The following is a 15,200-nucleotide window of genomic DNA, read 5'->3' as shown; positions in this document are numbered from 1 at the left end:
AAAGTCAAGGCAAGTCTATTAAGAAAGTAAAGGAATAAAGAATGGCTACTCCACAGATAATTCTTAGGGTTATTTCTTGACTATATGCTAAACAAGGGGTGGATTATTCATGAGTTTTCTGGGATGGGGTGGGCAATTCTTGGAACTGAGGGTTCCTCCCCCTTTCAGACCATATAGAGTAACTTCTGGACGCTGGTGGGAGTGACTTTTAGCATGCTAATGCGTTATAATTTGCATATAATGAGCAGTGAGGACGACCAGAGGTAACTTTCATCACCATTTTGATTTTAGTGGGGTTTGGCTGGCTTCTTTACTGCATCCTGTTTTATCGGCAAGGTCTTTGTGACCTATAATCTTGTGCCGACCGACCTCCTGTCTCATCCTGTGACTTGGAATACCTGACTTTTTGGGAATGCAGCTCAGTAGGTCTCAGCCTCATTTTACCCAGCCCCTATTCAAGATGGAGTCGCTCTGGTTCTAACGCCTCTGACACTTGGAGAACATCAGGCCTATGGTAGATGTTGTACAAAACTTGGAGCCACACAAGGCTACCTGACTACTTGTTAGGAAAACCAGACTTGGAGAAAACGGGAGGGCGATGGCCTGATAATACAGTAGATTGCATTTTATGTTTTGAGCCTGGCTTGCAGCCAACATCCAAAAGTGTTTCCTAGGCAAGGTGCCTAACTGTGTTTTTCTGGATATTCTTCTAACTCATTGTGAGTCTTCAATAAATATTAAATCAACATGAGGTAGGTCCTGAGAAGGTCCTTTTACTGTCCCTTGTTTCAAGAAAAGCAAACAGCCGATGGGTAAAAAGCAGCAGGTAGGAAGAGGGGATTTTATTTCAGTCAGTTGCCCTCATCCAGGTTTTGGGCTTAGAGCTGCTCCTCCACACTCATATAGTCCTGGCTGGCTTTTCCACGCATAGGTTAGGAAGCAACTGCTCTCAGGAGGGGGAAGGGGGAAAGAGGGGGAGGGAAAGAGGGGGAGGGAAAGAGGTCAGGGGAAGCCTCTCTTCCCCCCACTGGCCTACCATTGAAGGCCTGTCAGGAGAAAGGGGAGAAGTGGGGGAGGGAGAGGGCGTGGCAGGGGTGGTCTGTGTGGCAAGAGGTAGAGAGAAAATACTGGATCAGAGCAGGAGGGGGAGGAGCAGGGAAAAGAAGCCCCTGTCCTAGGCACCGAAGTGTGGAGTGGGGCTGTGGCTAGAAAGGGGAGAGAAGATGCCTTTCTGGTCTTGCATGAGTCGTGGCAGAAAGGAGGAATCGCGAAGAGGAGCCGGCCATACCCAGCACACACCCCAAAGCCAAGCTGCTCATTACTAGAAAGGCTTATTCGCTGCACAAGTAGTTAGGGCGGGCCGGCTAAGTGCCTACTATGTGTCCAGTATAGAAAGAAGTGCCCTGGAGAACCAGGTCGCGGGAGGCGGAGCCAGTCAACAGGCCTTCACCGAGGGGGCGAATTCTGTACACGGTTGTGAAGGAGGGTGGCTGTGCACGCGTGCAGGATCCGAGTGCAGAAGACGAGGCAGGCCAGGGAGGAGGAGGAAGGAGGCGGAGACTGAGCCGGAGGAGGGAGGAGGAGGGAGAGCCGAAGCCGCGGAGGGTGGGAGGTGTGAATGGTGGACGGGTGAGGGGAGTGCCAGAGGCAGAAAAGGGAAGGAGGCGAGGAGGAGTAGTCGTGGCCCGAGGGCGTGTGGTGGGGCGAGAGCTGAACTGGACGGGAGGAGGGAGGCAGTGGCGGTGGCAGCGGCGAGGGGGAGGAGAGAGGGAGGGGAAGAAGGAGGAAGCGAGCGCGGCTGCTGCAGGGGGAGGAAGACGGGGAGGAGGAGCCGTGCGCCGCGGCGGCGGCCGCCAGGGGAACTGAGCGCCCGGCGCGGGGAGCGCGGGAGCGGAGCAGTAGCCCGAGCCGGGGCCGCGGGCCGAGCTGCCGGTGAGTGAAGCCCCGAGGGGCGCGGCGGCTGATCCCCAGGGCCGGGCGGGAGGCGCGGGAGGTTGCGGCGCCGGGGCGGAGGGAGGGGGCCGGCTTTAGTCCAACCTCCGGCTGGCCCGGCCTCCCGCCCTCCCTCCGGCTTCCTCCCGCCGCTGCCTGCGCGAGGGGGGCAGGTCCCGGGCGGGCCGCGGGCTGGGGGTGGTGCTGCCTGGAGGGCGGGCGTCTGGGGCCGGAGGGTGGAGCTGGGGGTTTGGGGGTGTACCCGGGGGCGGGAGGCTGGACCAGGACCGCTCTAAATTGGCTGGAGGGGCCCGTCGGCGGCGAAGTTGCTAGCTGGGGGCAGAGACGGCCACGCGGTTGCAGGAGTAAGAGATCCCTCTGTGGCGAGTGCGTGAGACGAGGAGTCCGGCGTCCCTGCCATCCCCGTCGCCCTCCCCGCCTGCCTGGCCCCGCTAGCTCCTCTCCTGGCCTCCGCGTGTCCCCTAGCTCTGACCCCTTTTGGCTCCCGGTTCGCTGCCGCAGCACTGCCGGGTCTCCTTGGCCCCCGCCCTGACCCTCTCGGCCTCCGGCTTCCCCTGACCCCTGCTTCGCCACTGCCCCGTTCCCCTTTTCTTCCCTCGCTAGTTACCCCTCCCGCTTCCTAATTCCCGATGCAATTGCCTCTTTGAGACCTTTTTTTTTTTTTTTTCCTCTCCTTCCTTTTAGATTGGCCAACGGCTCCTTTCAACCCTGCCTCGTTGGTGGCCACTGGAGAAGCGCGGGGGGCTCCCCCAGACAGCCGTGGGGACAAGTTAGAGCCAGCACTTTACCCCGGGCCTTGCGTGTAGCTTCCCCTCCCCTACTCTCGGTGCCCTGGTGTCTGGAGGGGGGTCGTGGGGTGTGCCCGCCTTACATGGTCCACCACCCGGGCAACCCTCTGGGCTTGTGTTCCATCTCACTCTTGCCTCCTGCACTGTGGTCAAGGGGAACCACTTTGCATCATGTCCCGGTATAGCTACCAGAGCCTCCTGGACTGGCTCTATGGGGGCGTGGACCCCAGTTTTGCAGGCAATGGGGGCCCCGACTGTGCTGCCTTCCTCTCTTGGCAGCAGCGGCTGCTGGAAAGTGTGGTGGTCCTGACCCTGGCCCTGTTGGAGATCCTGGTGGCCCTGCGGCACATCCTGAGGCAGACGAAGGAGGACGGTAGGGGTAGCCCTGGCAGCCAGCCAGAGCAGGTGACCCAGCGGCCAGAGGAAGGCAAGGAGAGCCTGAGCAAGAATCTGCTCTTAGTAGCCCTGTGCCTGACCTTCGGGGTGGAGGTGGGCTTTAAGTTCGCCACCAAGACCGTCATCTACCTGCTCAACCCCTGTCACCTGGTCACCATGATGCATGTGAGTCTGTTGACTTTTTCCTAGGCAGCCTAAGTGATAAGAGTCATTTGTGTGCTCAGGACACTCCATAGTGTACAGCATCTCATCCCGGCGGGGAGTGGGACCCTTAAAAATGATTTTCCAGCGAGTGGCTGCCTTTGTGCCGATTTCAGGTTTGGCTTTCTTTCACCTTTGCACAATGCGTCAGCCCCACAGTGGAGGTGAGGAACCTTGTGCCTTAACCTAGGAACGACTGGCACTCACACTGGCTGCCCCTCCCCTCCCAGCCCAGCCCAGCCCTGCCCTGCCCTGCCCTGCCCTGGCCTTTCACAAGCCGGAAGTCCAGCCCCAGCCAGGTGTCCTTTCTGAATCACATCAGTGGACCATGACCCAGCTCCCTTGCCTTCTGTGGTAGTTAATTTCCCCGGGGCCTGGTGACACTCTTTCCTGGAGGTGGTCACATAAACTTTCTCATCTACACTGTGGTACTTTGGGGAAATACTTTTACAGGTTTCTCTTAATGACTCTTTCATTTGGGAGTGTATGCTCTTAGAGTGAGGTCTGCCTTTTCATTTTGAGGCATTGGAGCAGCACCAAGCTCCTACTAAGTGAGTTCTGAAGCAGGTTCCCAGGCTGACTTGTGAACTTTGGGCTGGTGATCGTTACGGTGAGAGGGTATTTCTTTTTTTGCAAACCTCTCCATCTTATCACTGTCATTCTGTCTCCTGTGGTCATAGTCCAAGGGTGCTTAGGAAGCTGATTTCTTTACCTCCTCGACTTCCACCCATTAGCAGTGCTAAGGAAAACAAATGGGATTGAAAAGGCAAGTTGCCAGATACATAAAAATAATCTGGGTGAGGACCAAGAGTGAGACTGTCTGTACTCAGCCTGTGTGGAGAGATGTTCTAAAGCTATAAAATCATAGAGGAGGATGAAGAGGAGACTGGGAGAGCAATCAGTCTTTTTTAGATTTCAGACTGTGGAAAACCCAGTGTGTTTTATTCAGGGGCAGTTTTGAAACCTGTCATTAGCATCTTTACTGTCTTTATGGTTGTAGAAGGTTATTCTTTGGAGACTTGTGACAGCCTAGCTTGGGGCAGGAGGTTGAGATTATTATCTCCATTTTACAGGCCTGGCGGGGTTTATGAATGACAGGTCATTTGCTTGCAGCCAAAAGGTGAATTAGTGCTTGGGTTGGAAAGCAGATTCATCCACCTTGAGGTTGTAAGCTGTCACCCCCAAAGTGAGGGTGGCAGTGGGTGGTGGGGCAGTCCTGTGGGAAGTGTCAGGCAGATGAGCACCACGCTGTCTACTCATGGCTTGGATACTTGCACTGTGTTCCTAGGAACTCATTTGATTGCAGGCTCCTGGATGTGGTGAATGACCCCGGCCTCTTCCCTTCTTGCAGATATGGTAAGAAGGTGTGGATAGCTTTGGAATAAAGCGGCTGTTTTTGATTGGGTGGCGTAAGCATCCGGGTTGGAGTGGGCAGCATTTTTTAAGAAAGGGCTTCTTGGGAAGTGATGCCATTCACAGGAAGTCCAGGGCTGCCCTAGCTAGACCTTCTGTGTAAATTTGAGCCAGTCTTCTTTCTTTCTTTTTTTAATGAATGGGCTTTTTGTTAATGATAGGAAACAACGCATCTCAGCCCATGCTGTGTGAGGCTGTCGGGACAGGAGTGCTTTTTTTTTTAGGATGGCAGGTGGTGAGGGTCAAAGGGTGCATCTTCTACAAAGTGGCCTTGAGGGCTCTGGCAACCATACATCTACAAGGTCAACAAAGGACTAAATTCAGCCTGGCTGCTGCTAGTGTGATGACGTCAAGACTGGCAAACACCATGGTTTTTAGAAGAAAGATTTTTAGAGGCTCTTAGAAGACTCTGGAGACCTAGTGCTGGCATTAATTCATTGTGTGACTTTGGAGAAAGTACTAATCCTGGTCCTCAGTTTGCCTACTTATAAAATGAGGCAGAGTTGCCCTCCTAGCTCTTGATGGTTTATGTGATTCTTGTCCCCATAAGTCGTAGATGGGTATGCAACAGAGAGCTATCCTGAAATGCTTTTGACCTCCTGTGTGGAAAAAAAAGGAAGCTAGTTTCTTCTCTGTGGAAGTCAGGTGGCCAGTCCCCATTCATTGTTTTCTCCCTGTGTCTCTCCAGTAAAATAAACTCAGCTGGGCCATGCTTGGGAACACATGCAGAGGATGATGGCATTTTAGGACTTTGAAGCCTTAGGATGGGGGCATGGAACAGAGCCATGCCAAGGAGTTCTCGAGCCCCATCAGAATTATGCTGCTTTGCCCTTTTCTCCTATATCACTGCTTTGTATCATTTAAATAGTAACCCCTGGCGTACCAGGAGACCTAGCCTCTGATTCATCCAACTTTCTATACCCTCCATATGGCTTTTCCTGGGAAGCAGGAATCTATGGATTTTTAAAATTTGATGAGTCCTAAAAAAAAAAAAAAATTAACAGCAGATGGTTGGAAATAATTTTCTGACTTGGTTGCAGCAATGACCAATAATAGTATGTATACCCAGCATACCATAATACCTTGCATTCATCTAGCACTTACTGTTTACAAGGCACTTTCATATACATTGTTACATTTAGCTTAGGCCTGGAGAAAGGGATGTTAAAATGTTTCCTGCAACAGCATATATTCCAAAGAGCAGATGCTATATACAAAGAAATGTTTAGCAAGTGAACTAGCTGAATTAGGCTATGTTGTAGTGGCAAATTCTGTGGACTTTAGAAGTCCTAACAAGGAAAGAGAGATACTAGCTGAAGTGAAAGGGATAACTTAGCAGAGACATGTCTGATGTGTGTCTCTCAACAGGATGACTCAGTTTGGGCTTTATAAAAAGGCCTTCCTCAGAGAGTCAGTGTAAGTTTGTAACAAGTGAGGTATTGCTTTAGGCCAGGAAATAGATAAGTTGGAGGGAAATTGGTTAGTCTCCCTATCTCATTTTTCAGTCTGCAAAATAGTCATTCCCAAGGCCTTGTTACACAGGCTCTCGTCATAGCCATGCTGCCTTTGGGTGACTGCCAACTTCAGTAGCATAAGGAAGGGCAGTACTTGTGTCCAAGTTCTGTTATTGATTAATATTCATCCTGTCAGGTTTCTTTTTGGCCTTGTCTGATTTCTCAAACGTGTCCTGGGACTGTAGACTGATCCAGGCATGTATGGTTGACGTTGCACTATCTCATAGCTAAGCCTCCAGCCAGAGATACAATTTGAGTGTTCTCAAGATCAGCAAGCACCAAGGTTAGCACATGGTTGCTAAACCCCTTGCTAAATATCAGTGGTGTCTATCAATTATACCAATAAGTATTTCTTCAAGCATGGCTAGTCCCTTTTTGCTTATGATTTTGGCAGGTATGGGTGACAGGGAGTGAATTTATGGAGTGACTATACTGTCTACCAAATATCACCCAGTAAGTTAGTGGCACAGGTGGCTTTAGAACTGAGCTGCCACAGTGGGAATCTGGGCTTAGCAGGAAGAGATTCTCATAGCTATTTAAGTCTTAAAAATCTACAGTTTCTCAGCAGAAGGGTTAAAATGCTGGATAGTTTGACTGATGGTTGTAAAGACTGCTGGTCTTAATTTAGTGGCCCTTTACCCTCCTTGAGTGCAGTTATATTGTCTTTGTCTTAGAAATTTAAGGAAAAGATCCCATTTGGGATGTCTTGTTTAATTGTCCAATTCCTGTTGGTTCTGTATGTGTCTGTGCCAGCATCTCCTGATTAGACACAGAACTTAGTGGGGTGCAGCATATGCCGTTTAACCCTCGATGTCTAGGCGCATAAGGCAGGCTGTATCCAGGCTGGACATTTAGCAAAGAATAATTGGTGCTGTTGACCCCTTAGTCCCAAGCTGTTGGTTTTTAGTGAGTAATGCTGAATCCCATCCTTTTTTAGAGTTGCTGTAGCTATTTGATTTTTTGTCTTCTTTACAATATATTAGAAATCTAACTTCAACCAAATATGGCTTACCCGCTTTGGGTTCACTGATTTTCTTACTTCCTCCCTCCTTGCTAAAAGTGTAGAATGACACACACTCAGAAAGTCCTGAGCTTTTCGTGAAACCCGTTGCAACTCGCTGAATACATACTGTTGCATTCCAGTTGTTATGCGATGAATTTGTTTTAGAGAAAACCTGATGGATTTGAGAAACTTGGCTTTCTGTTTTCCCCCTTGACTTCAGACCAGACACACCTCCTCATTCTCCATCTGTTGTCTGGAGCACTGATTATCATTCCTGCTTGGAATTAACGTTGGTGGGTAATGGGTACAATAAGGGATCCAGCCATCTGCTGACAGCTTATCAGATGGACTGTGTCCTGTGTCATCAGTCCAGGGGGATACAAGGAGATGATGATTATAGGGGCCTCACTAGTGAGACACGACATTCCTTTTTAGTTTATTCCTCCCCCCAAGGAAATTTGCAGAGAATTTTTCCATCTTTCATTGTTACAGTCTTTGGGGGTGTCCATATAAAGAGAGGTGCTGTAGATCGGTGAATTAAACAACCTACAGACAGCCCCGAGATTTAAAATTATGATGCTAGTTTTGCTCATGGCTTGCTACAGGAACCTCAGCAAACTAACCTTTTGCTATCTCAGTCTTCTCTGTGAAACGGGCCACGTGGAAATGAAGTACTTGAATTCTCTGAATAATTATGTGGTCACTTAAACAGAGAAGCTGGGCAAAACTGGTCAAAGATGGCAGATGACCAATATAGTTTTAACTTCATACTCAGAAACCGAAAAAGCTCAACTCCTTACACCTATCTTGATAGCTTCTAGAAGGCATTCCTCTAATCATTTTTGTTACTTTTCTCTGGATCCTTGCCTGTGTCTGGATACCTTTCTGATGCATGGCCTATAAAACTGGACACTGTAAACTTATCAGAGGTCCAGCCCACACCAAGCAGAGAGGAAATATTTTTTTCCCAGTCTTTTCATGCCTTGCACCTGTTAATACAAGTCAGCTTGCTTTTAAATAACAGTATGTTGCTGGCCTCTACTCAGTGGATGATCCACAAGCTCCCACAATTTTTATTCCTTTGCCACACATGTGCCACCTTCTTCTCAGTCTTTGTGGGACTTGTTTTTAGTTTCCTCCCCTCTGTAAATACTCCCCTGAAGAAACCTTTCCAGAGGAGCCTGACCTGACTCCAGTTATTCCAGTCATTCAAGTAACACTTTTTGTCCTCCTTTCTCAGCCATCTGAATACTTGTCAGAATGTTGGGCTCTTTGATGAATACCTTTGTATGCATGTAGGTAATCTTGTGTTTGGCCAGATCACTTGTTTTTTTTTTTTTCATTTTTCTTTAATGTTTCTCTACCATTAGTGGGAACACTTTTTTAAAGTAAAGGAATAGTGGGTTTTTCCTTTGTAACTCCTTGTAGAGCTGAATATAATACTGTATATGCACATTAATTGTTTAATGTGTACTGGATAATGGTGACTGATTGATTGGTGGAAGTGACTTTCTGCTTTCCTTTTCTCTTTCTCCACTGGTGGCCTTATGTTCCTGTTAAGAGAATCTTCCGACCGGGCATGATGGCACACGCCTGTAATCCCAGTACTTTGGGATGCCAAGGCAGGCGGATCATGAGGTCAGGAGATCAAGACCATCTTGGCTAACACGGGGAAACCTCTCTACTAAAAATACAAAAAATTAGCCAGGCATGGTGGTACACGCCTGTAATCCCAGCTACTCGGGAGGCTGAGGCAGGAGAATCGCTTGAACCCGGGAGGCAGAGGTTGCAGTGAGCTGATACCGCGCCACTGCACTCCAGCCTGGGTGACAGAGCGAGACTCTGTCTCCAAAAAAAAAAAAAATCTTTCTGCCTGTTTTTTTTTTTTTTTGAGACAGAGTCTCGCTCTGTCGCCCAGGCTGGAGTGCAATGGCTGGATCTCAGCTCACTGCAAGCTCCGCCTCCCGGGTTCACGCCATTCTCCTGCCTCAGCCTCCCGAGTAGCTGGGACTACAGGCGCCCGCCATCTCACCCGGCTAGTTTTTTGTATTTTTTTTTAGTAGAGATGGGGTTTCACCGTGTTAGCCAGGATGGTCTCGATCTCCTGACCTTGTGATCCGCCTGTCTCGGCCTCCCAAAGCGCTGGGATTACAGGCTTGAGCCACTGCGCCCGGCCTCTGCCTGTTTTTTGAAATAGCCACAGGAGTGAGGCAATCTCAGGTCCTGCTCACACATCTTTTTGTAGAATTTCCATCACAAAGAACTGGTTATTAGAATCTCCACTCTTGGCCCAAAGTGTCTGTTTGCTTTTCTCCCAATCAGGAAATTATGCTGTTGGATCTTGATCTTAATCTCTTGGACATGCCAACTTTCTTGCTTCTTAATATCATATAAATAAAAAATGTTATTAAACCAGAGCCTCACTTTTCCTTTTTCTCTCCTCTTGTATTTTTCAGTGGATACCTCATTGTTGTCCCTCATTGAAATGAAGAGCCAGGTTTCTCTGCTTCTCCCGGTCTTTCATATATTTTGTTAAATTGAGAATGTCTTGTCTCAGGTGCTCTTCTCCCTGCCAGTAACTGGCTGAGTGAACACGAAGAGACTATGGATGTGGAGAGCAGTGATTGTCAAACTTTATTTGTAAAAGAGTCTCTTGGAAGCTTGTTACAATGCAGATACCTTGTTCTCCACACAGTGATTCTGAGCAGGTCTAGGGTGAGGATGGGAATCTGCATTTATACCAGCTCTTGGGTGATTCTAAAACTGGTCAGCCTTGGACCCCACTTGTAGAGACATTATGTAGTGGCTGAAGTAATTAGGTGGGAAGTTGGTTTCAGTGCCCGTCCTAACTGAGCATGAGTCTGGGTGATCTGTGGGCAAGGCATTAAGTCTTCTGGCACCGTCTCAATACCTGTTAAATAGTGTGATTCATATTAGAGGATGAGGGCCCCAAGTTATCGTGAAGAGGGTTCTTAGGTAGCTGTAGAGTTCCAGTGGCTTGTTTGCTGACTATTAGTTATGTCAATGGAGTATTTCAACCAGGCCACCTTTATTACCTTCCAGTGATATACGGAATATATCCTTCCAGTCATTCTATATCCCCCCCTTTCCAGTCTCTAAGATCTGCAGGGACTAACAAGAGGGAATGTTGACACATGGTTGTTGCATGCTAACGCTCTTGTTTGCAGGACTCTTGTTTTAAATGTTCATGGGAGTTTATTGTTTCTTGCATTCACTCAACAGATATTTCTCGAATGCCTATTGTGTGCCAAACATTGGTGCCAGGCATTGGAGATTCAAAGAGAAATAAGAAGCAGTCATTGCTGATGTACCTTCTAAAGCAAAAGCAAAACCAAAAAAAAAAAAAAAAAAAGCAGTAGCCTTTGCCCTCATTTTGCTTACAGTTTTGATGAGATGGACAAGGAAATAGAACAACTAAATTACAGCATTACATGTATAGTAACAGGTTTGAACGAAGCATACAGGACAGGGGTCTTTTTTTTCCCCTAATGCAATTAAGGAAAGCTTCCTAGAAGAGGTGGCATTTGAGCTGGCTCATGTTAGCGCCATGAAAGCAAGGACCCTTGGTTTTTGTTCTCTTAGTGTCTAGAACAGAGACTGGCTCTAGTAGGTGCTCAATAAATGTACTTGAATGAGTAGGAGTTCATTGGGTGATGGAGGAAGGAAAGCAATTCTAGGCATAAGAAACAATAAGTGCAAAGGCTATGTGCTATCTCCCCATTTCTCCTATTTAGTATCTGTTCACTTACCCAGAGTTCAAGTGGACAGGAAGCGGATGGATGTGGAGAGCAGTGATTGTCAAACTTTATTTGTGAAAGAATCCCTTGGAAGCTTGTTACAATGTAGATGTCTAGCTCTCTTCACAGCATTTCTGACCAGGTCTAGGATGAGGATGGGAATCTGCATTTATAACAAAATCCCAGATGATTCTAATGCCTGTGAGCCTTTGACCTCACTTTGAGAGATCCTAACATAAGTTCGCAGAGTTGCTTCCTCCTTCACAGAAAAGTGTCTCAAAAAAGTGTCTCAACTGTAACCTGGAATTATTTGCTGCTTATTATCAGGGGTAGATGTCTTCTCCCTTGGCCAACTAAGTGAAACTCTAGGAATGCTCTGTTATTTCTAGGCTGTTGATAAGCGAACTGCAGATGCCCTTGCATCCTTGATAGGGGATGAGATAGAAAATTTTGTTCTCTGTGCTGTCCCAAGGAGGGCCCACACTGTCAATGACAGAGGCACAGAACATTGGCGTAAGTGAGCAGACATTAAATGTGAGAAATGAGGAGATAGCAGGCATCCCACCTGCAACCAGTAGATGATTTTTAGTGGCTCATGGATGGTTACTGCTCTAAAGTTCACAGCAGCACTAATGAAATGTGGTGCCATCTTTCTACCTTTCTTTCTCATATCTCTTCTTCCCTGTTTCCAAGTCTCTCCACCTGATCCACCCCACACAAGCTTGGCACCTTCCAGAGTACTGCAAGCTCCAAAACAATCCTTTCTGTAATTCAAAATGTCCATCTCTTCAGAGGAGATGATAGCCATGGGGGGATTAGGAAGAAAGCAGTTTTATTTCAGAGGTTCATACTGAAGTGTGAGTGGACAGACTCCACTGGGCATCAGGGAGAGGATGAGTTTTAAAAAAGGGCCTGTTACCCTAACATTATATATAATTGGTAGACTGTGTCTAGTGTTTTTAAGCAGATGTTCTTTCTCATGTCCCTTGCTCAGGTTTTGGCCTCTTCTCTCCCCCAAAGCCCCTGATCAGGAGAACTGGAGTTATCTATGCCTTGCCACCCTACGTGCTGACCCTCAGGGTTTCATATTAATGTAAATCTCCCTCCACAGTGCTTGGATGCAGCAGTTAATCTGAAGGCCTGGGGAGGACCCCTTTTCTGGGCACCGGTCAGTCCTCTGTGTTTACTCAGCTCTTTCCTGGCTACGTAGGGCAGCGCTTGTACATCTGTCAGTTCATGGGCATCAAGGCACTTGGACCTGTTACCAGCATGAGATCCTGAAGGGGAGAGTTTGGGGGATCTCTTGATTGGTTTTGGTTCCTGTCTAGTAGCTGCTGGAGGAAATGGCAGAGGGAGGAAGGATAATAAGAGTTTTATTCTGAGCTGGGTCGTGTTGAGGGAAGAGAATATTGCAGGAGCCAGGAAGTCAGACAGGATTGGCCTGTTTGGCGAAAACAGTGCAAACTCTGCCCTGTGGCCATGTGTTTAGGTGGGTAGGAGAGGGAGGAGTGAGATCATCTGGAGGGGAAAGGAAGCATGGTACCATCCTAATTCTAGCCAAATGCCTTCAGTCTCCCCATCTCTATCACATGCCAGTAGTGGTATAAAGTCAGGGTGTATTTTGCCTGTGAATTGAATTGTTTTTGCCAATCGACCAGCTGTGTTTGCAGAAAGACTCTGACTGACTGTGCTCTGGCTGTTGCTAGCAAAGAGACATTTCATTCAGGTGCTGATTAAATAAGGTACAGAGCCAGATTGCACATTAAGGCCCTTAAGTATGGCTCTGGGAGTCCTGGGTAAACACTTATTAGATGTTCTGGGCAGAGTGCAAAAAGGCTGGTAGTCAGGTGTTCTCTTCAGAAATCAGGCTGAAGGAAAATGGGGTAAAGAGAGACTTCTATAAAGAGTTTTGGTCTTCTTTTCCTACATTAATCAGATCTGAGTGGCTGGTATGTACACATCAGGGCCAGATAAGTTTCCTCATTGGCATTTACTTGCCAAATTCTTGCTGGGACATTGTAGGCTTGGATTGGGACACAGCAGGGATCCTGACTTAAGTAGGGCAGTAGAAATGCTTCATTTTCCTAATGCAAGTTCAGCTTGGTGGATAGAGCCTTTGGACCATATTTCCTGGGTTTGGGTTTGAGCGCCATCACCATGTGACCTTAGGCATGTTACTTAGCTGCATCTGTAAAATGGGAATACTAATAGGGTTGTTGTGAGGGTTAAATAAAATAATTTGAATCAAATATTTAGCAGAATTTCTGGCTTATTGTGTGCACTAAATAAATGTTAGCAGTTTTTAAATAATAATAGTATTACTTAACATTTCAAGATCATAGTAGTGTATTGGGTAAGAGTATAGGCTCTAGGGTGGTAAAAGCCTAGATTCAAATTCTACCACTAGCTCTGTAACCGTGGGCAAATTACTTAACCTCTCTGAGCCTGTGTTCCCACATTCATAAAATGGTATGATCAAACTTGAACATTACCAGAGTTGTTGTGAGGATTAAGTGAGAAAAATGAGAGAATATTAATAAAGCATTTAAGATAGTATCTGGCACATAAGAAATATTCAGTACATTTTTTTTCTTTTTTTTTTGAGACGGAGTCTTGCTCTGTCGCCCAGGCTGGGGTGCAGTGGCCGGATCTCAGCTCACTGCAAGCTCCGCCTCCCGGGTTTACGTCATTCTCCTGCCTCAGCCTCCTGAGTAGCTGGGACTACAGGCGCCCGCCACCTCGCTCAGCTAGTTTTTTTGTATTTTTTAGTAGAGACGGGGTTTCACCGTGTTAGCCAGGATGGTCTCGATCTCCTGACCTCGTGATCCGCCCGTCTCGGCCTCCGAAAGTGCTGGGATTACAGGCGTGAGCCCCCGCGCCCGGCCGAAACATTCAGTACATTTAAACGATGATGATGATGATGATGACAATGATGTCAGCAACTAAGATGGTGAGGGTGATGATGACGGTCATCATCATTCTCACTATGGCTGCTGCTTCGAGCCTGGGTGCCTGTTGTTGCAATAAGATGGTAGGGATTTGCTACAGGAAAGCTTTTCCAAGAAAATCTTCCCTGGTATCATAATTGTATACAGTGGGCAAAGGTGTTGGTTCCATGAAGTTAGCACCCATGTAATAATTTCTGCGGGACAGGGTTGCTTGACTGTTTGAGGCTTAAGGACATGTTTGTGGGTAATGTGAAGATACTTTAAATTATCCAGTCCTTTCTGGGTGACTGGGTGATTCTGTTTAAAATGTCAATTCTTCTTACATCTCTAAGATTTAAAGAATTTAGAGGGTGGCTCTCATTGTTAGGAAGCTTAGCTTTCCGGGGACCTATTGGCTTCATTATTACTGCTCTTTATCAGTGGGCTGGCTCCATGGTGCAAACCGTCTTGAGATTGGTAGTCTAGGAAACCAGTGAGTTTGTGACAGAAGTATGAAAGGAGTGAGTTTGGGGGAATGGGGTGGGCATAGACTGGTGAATGAGTTTTTTTTTTTTTTTTTTTTTACTTTTTCATTTATTTCTTTTGATTAAGGGGAGTGTAACCTTCTCCAGTGCCAACTATTACCAGAGTTAGATAACTATTAGAGGAGAAAGGGCCACCCCCAGAGCTCCTGGGTGAAAGGCAGGTTTCAAGTGGACCAGTATCTTAGCTGAAGGAGAAGCACAGTATAGTGGAAACTGTACTGCTTTCAGGAGACTTCACTGTGCCTTGGCTTTTCGCATCAGCAAATGGACAGAAAAAACCCAATTATTCTTACATCTCTGGGATATGGTAATCCTCTCTCCTTAAGACCAGCTCTCCTCCTTTTCAAGACTTTGTTCTGCGGCCTCGTTTTCAAGACTGCTCTGGGGCCTAAGCATCCAATCACTAGAGAAGGCCCCCTTTAAGTGCAGCCTTCTGGGGCCTAGACCTTGGTCATGTGATTTCAGGCTTTGAGATGTGGGGGATGTGCTGTATCCTGCTAAGGCCATTGGAAGGCCTCTGGGCATATTCCCAAGTGTTGTGGGTAAGAAGGCTGTTTCTTAGCCTTGGAGGTGGGAGAGTTGAGAAGGCTAAGATCATGTTTTCTATAAACTGGTTCCCTGGAAGAGGAGCTGGTTTAGAGCTGGTTCTAAACAAACAGCAACCCAAATAAACAGCAGCTCTTGGAAATTAAAAGCTATGAA

The 15,200-nt window shown here is 47.4% G+C and overlaps 1 protein-coding gene across 11 annotated transcripts in view; it reads left to right on the top strand.

Annotated features, from left to right (window-relative positions):
- The first annotated feature begins 1,822 nt into the window (after positions 1-1,822).
- Positions 1,823-15,200, top strand: part of LOC105490509 (transmembrane protein 164) — a 344,079-nt gene continuing 330,701 nt past the window's right edge. For 4 of the 11 annotated variants that reach the window (XR_011618045.1, XR_011618046.1, XM_071088239.1 and 1 more), the window contains exons 1-2: positions 2,221-2,319; positions 2,638-3,302. Coding sequence is in view for 7 of the 11 variants with exons in the window: in XM_071088239.1 (XP_070944340.1) it covers positions 2,913-3,302 (390 nt within the window). In the remaining 4 variants the exon portion in view is untranslated. Of the gene's footprint in view, positions 1,933-2,217; positions 2,320-2,637; positions 3,303-4,670; positions 4,695-15,200 lie in introns of those variants that run through there. The other 7 variants (XM_071088245.1, XM_071088243.1, XM_071088238.1 and 4 more) reach the window with 7 other exon arrangements.

This window comes from Macaca nemestrina, chromosome X (genome assembly GCF_043159975.1).
Source record: "Macaca nemestrina isolate mMacNem1 chromosome X, mMacNem.hap1, whole genome shotgun sequence".
NCBI classification, from domain to species: Eukaryota; Metazoa; Chordata; class Mammalia; order Primates; family Cercopithecidae; genus Macaca; species Macaca nemestrina.
Note: the sequence above shows the minus strand (reverse complement) of the source record. Positions and strands in the feature narration are given on the sequence as shown.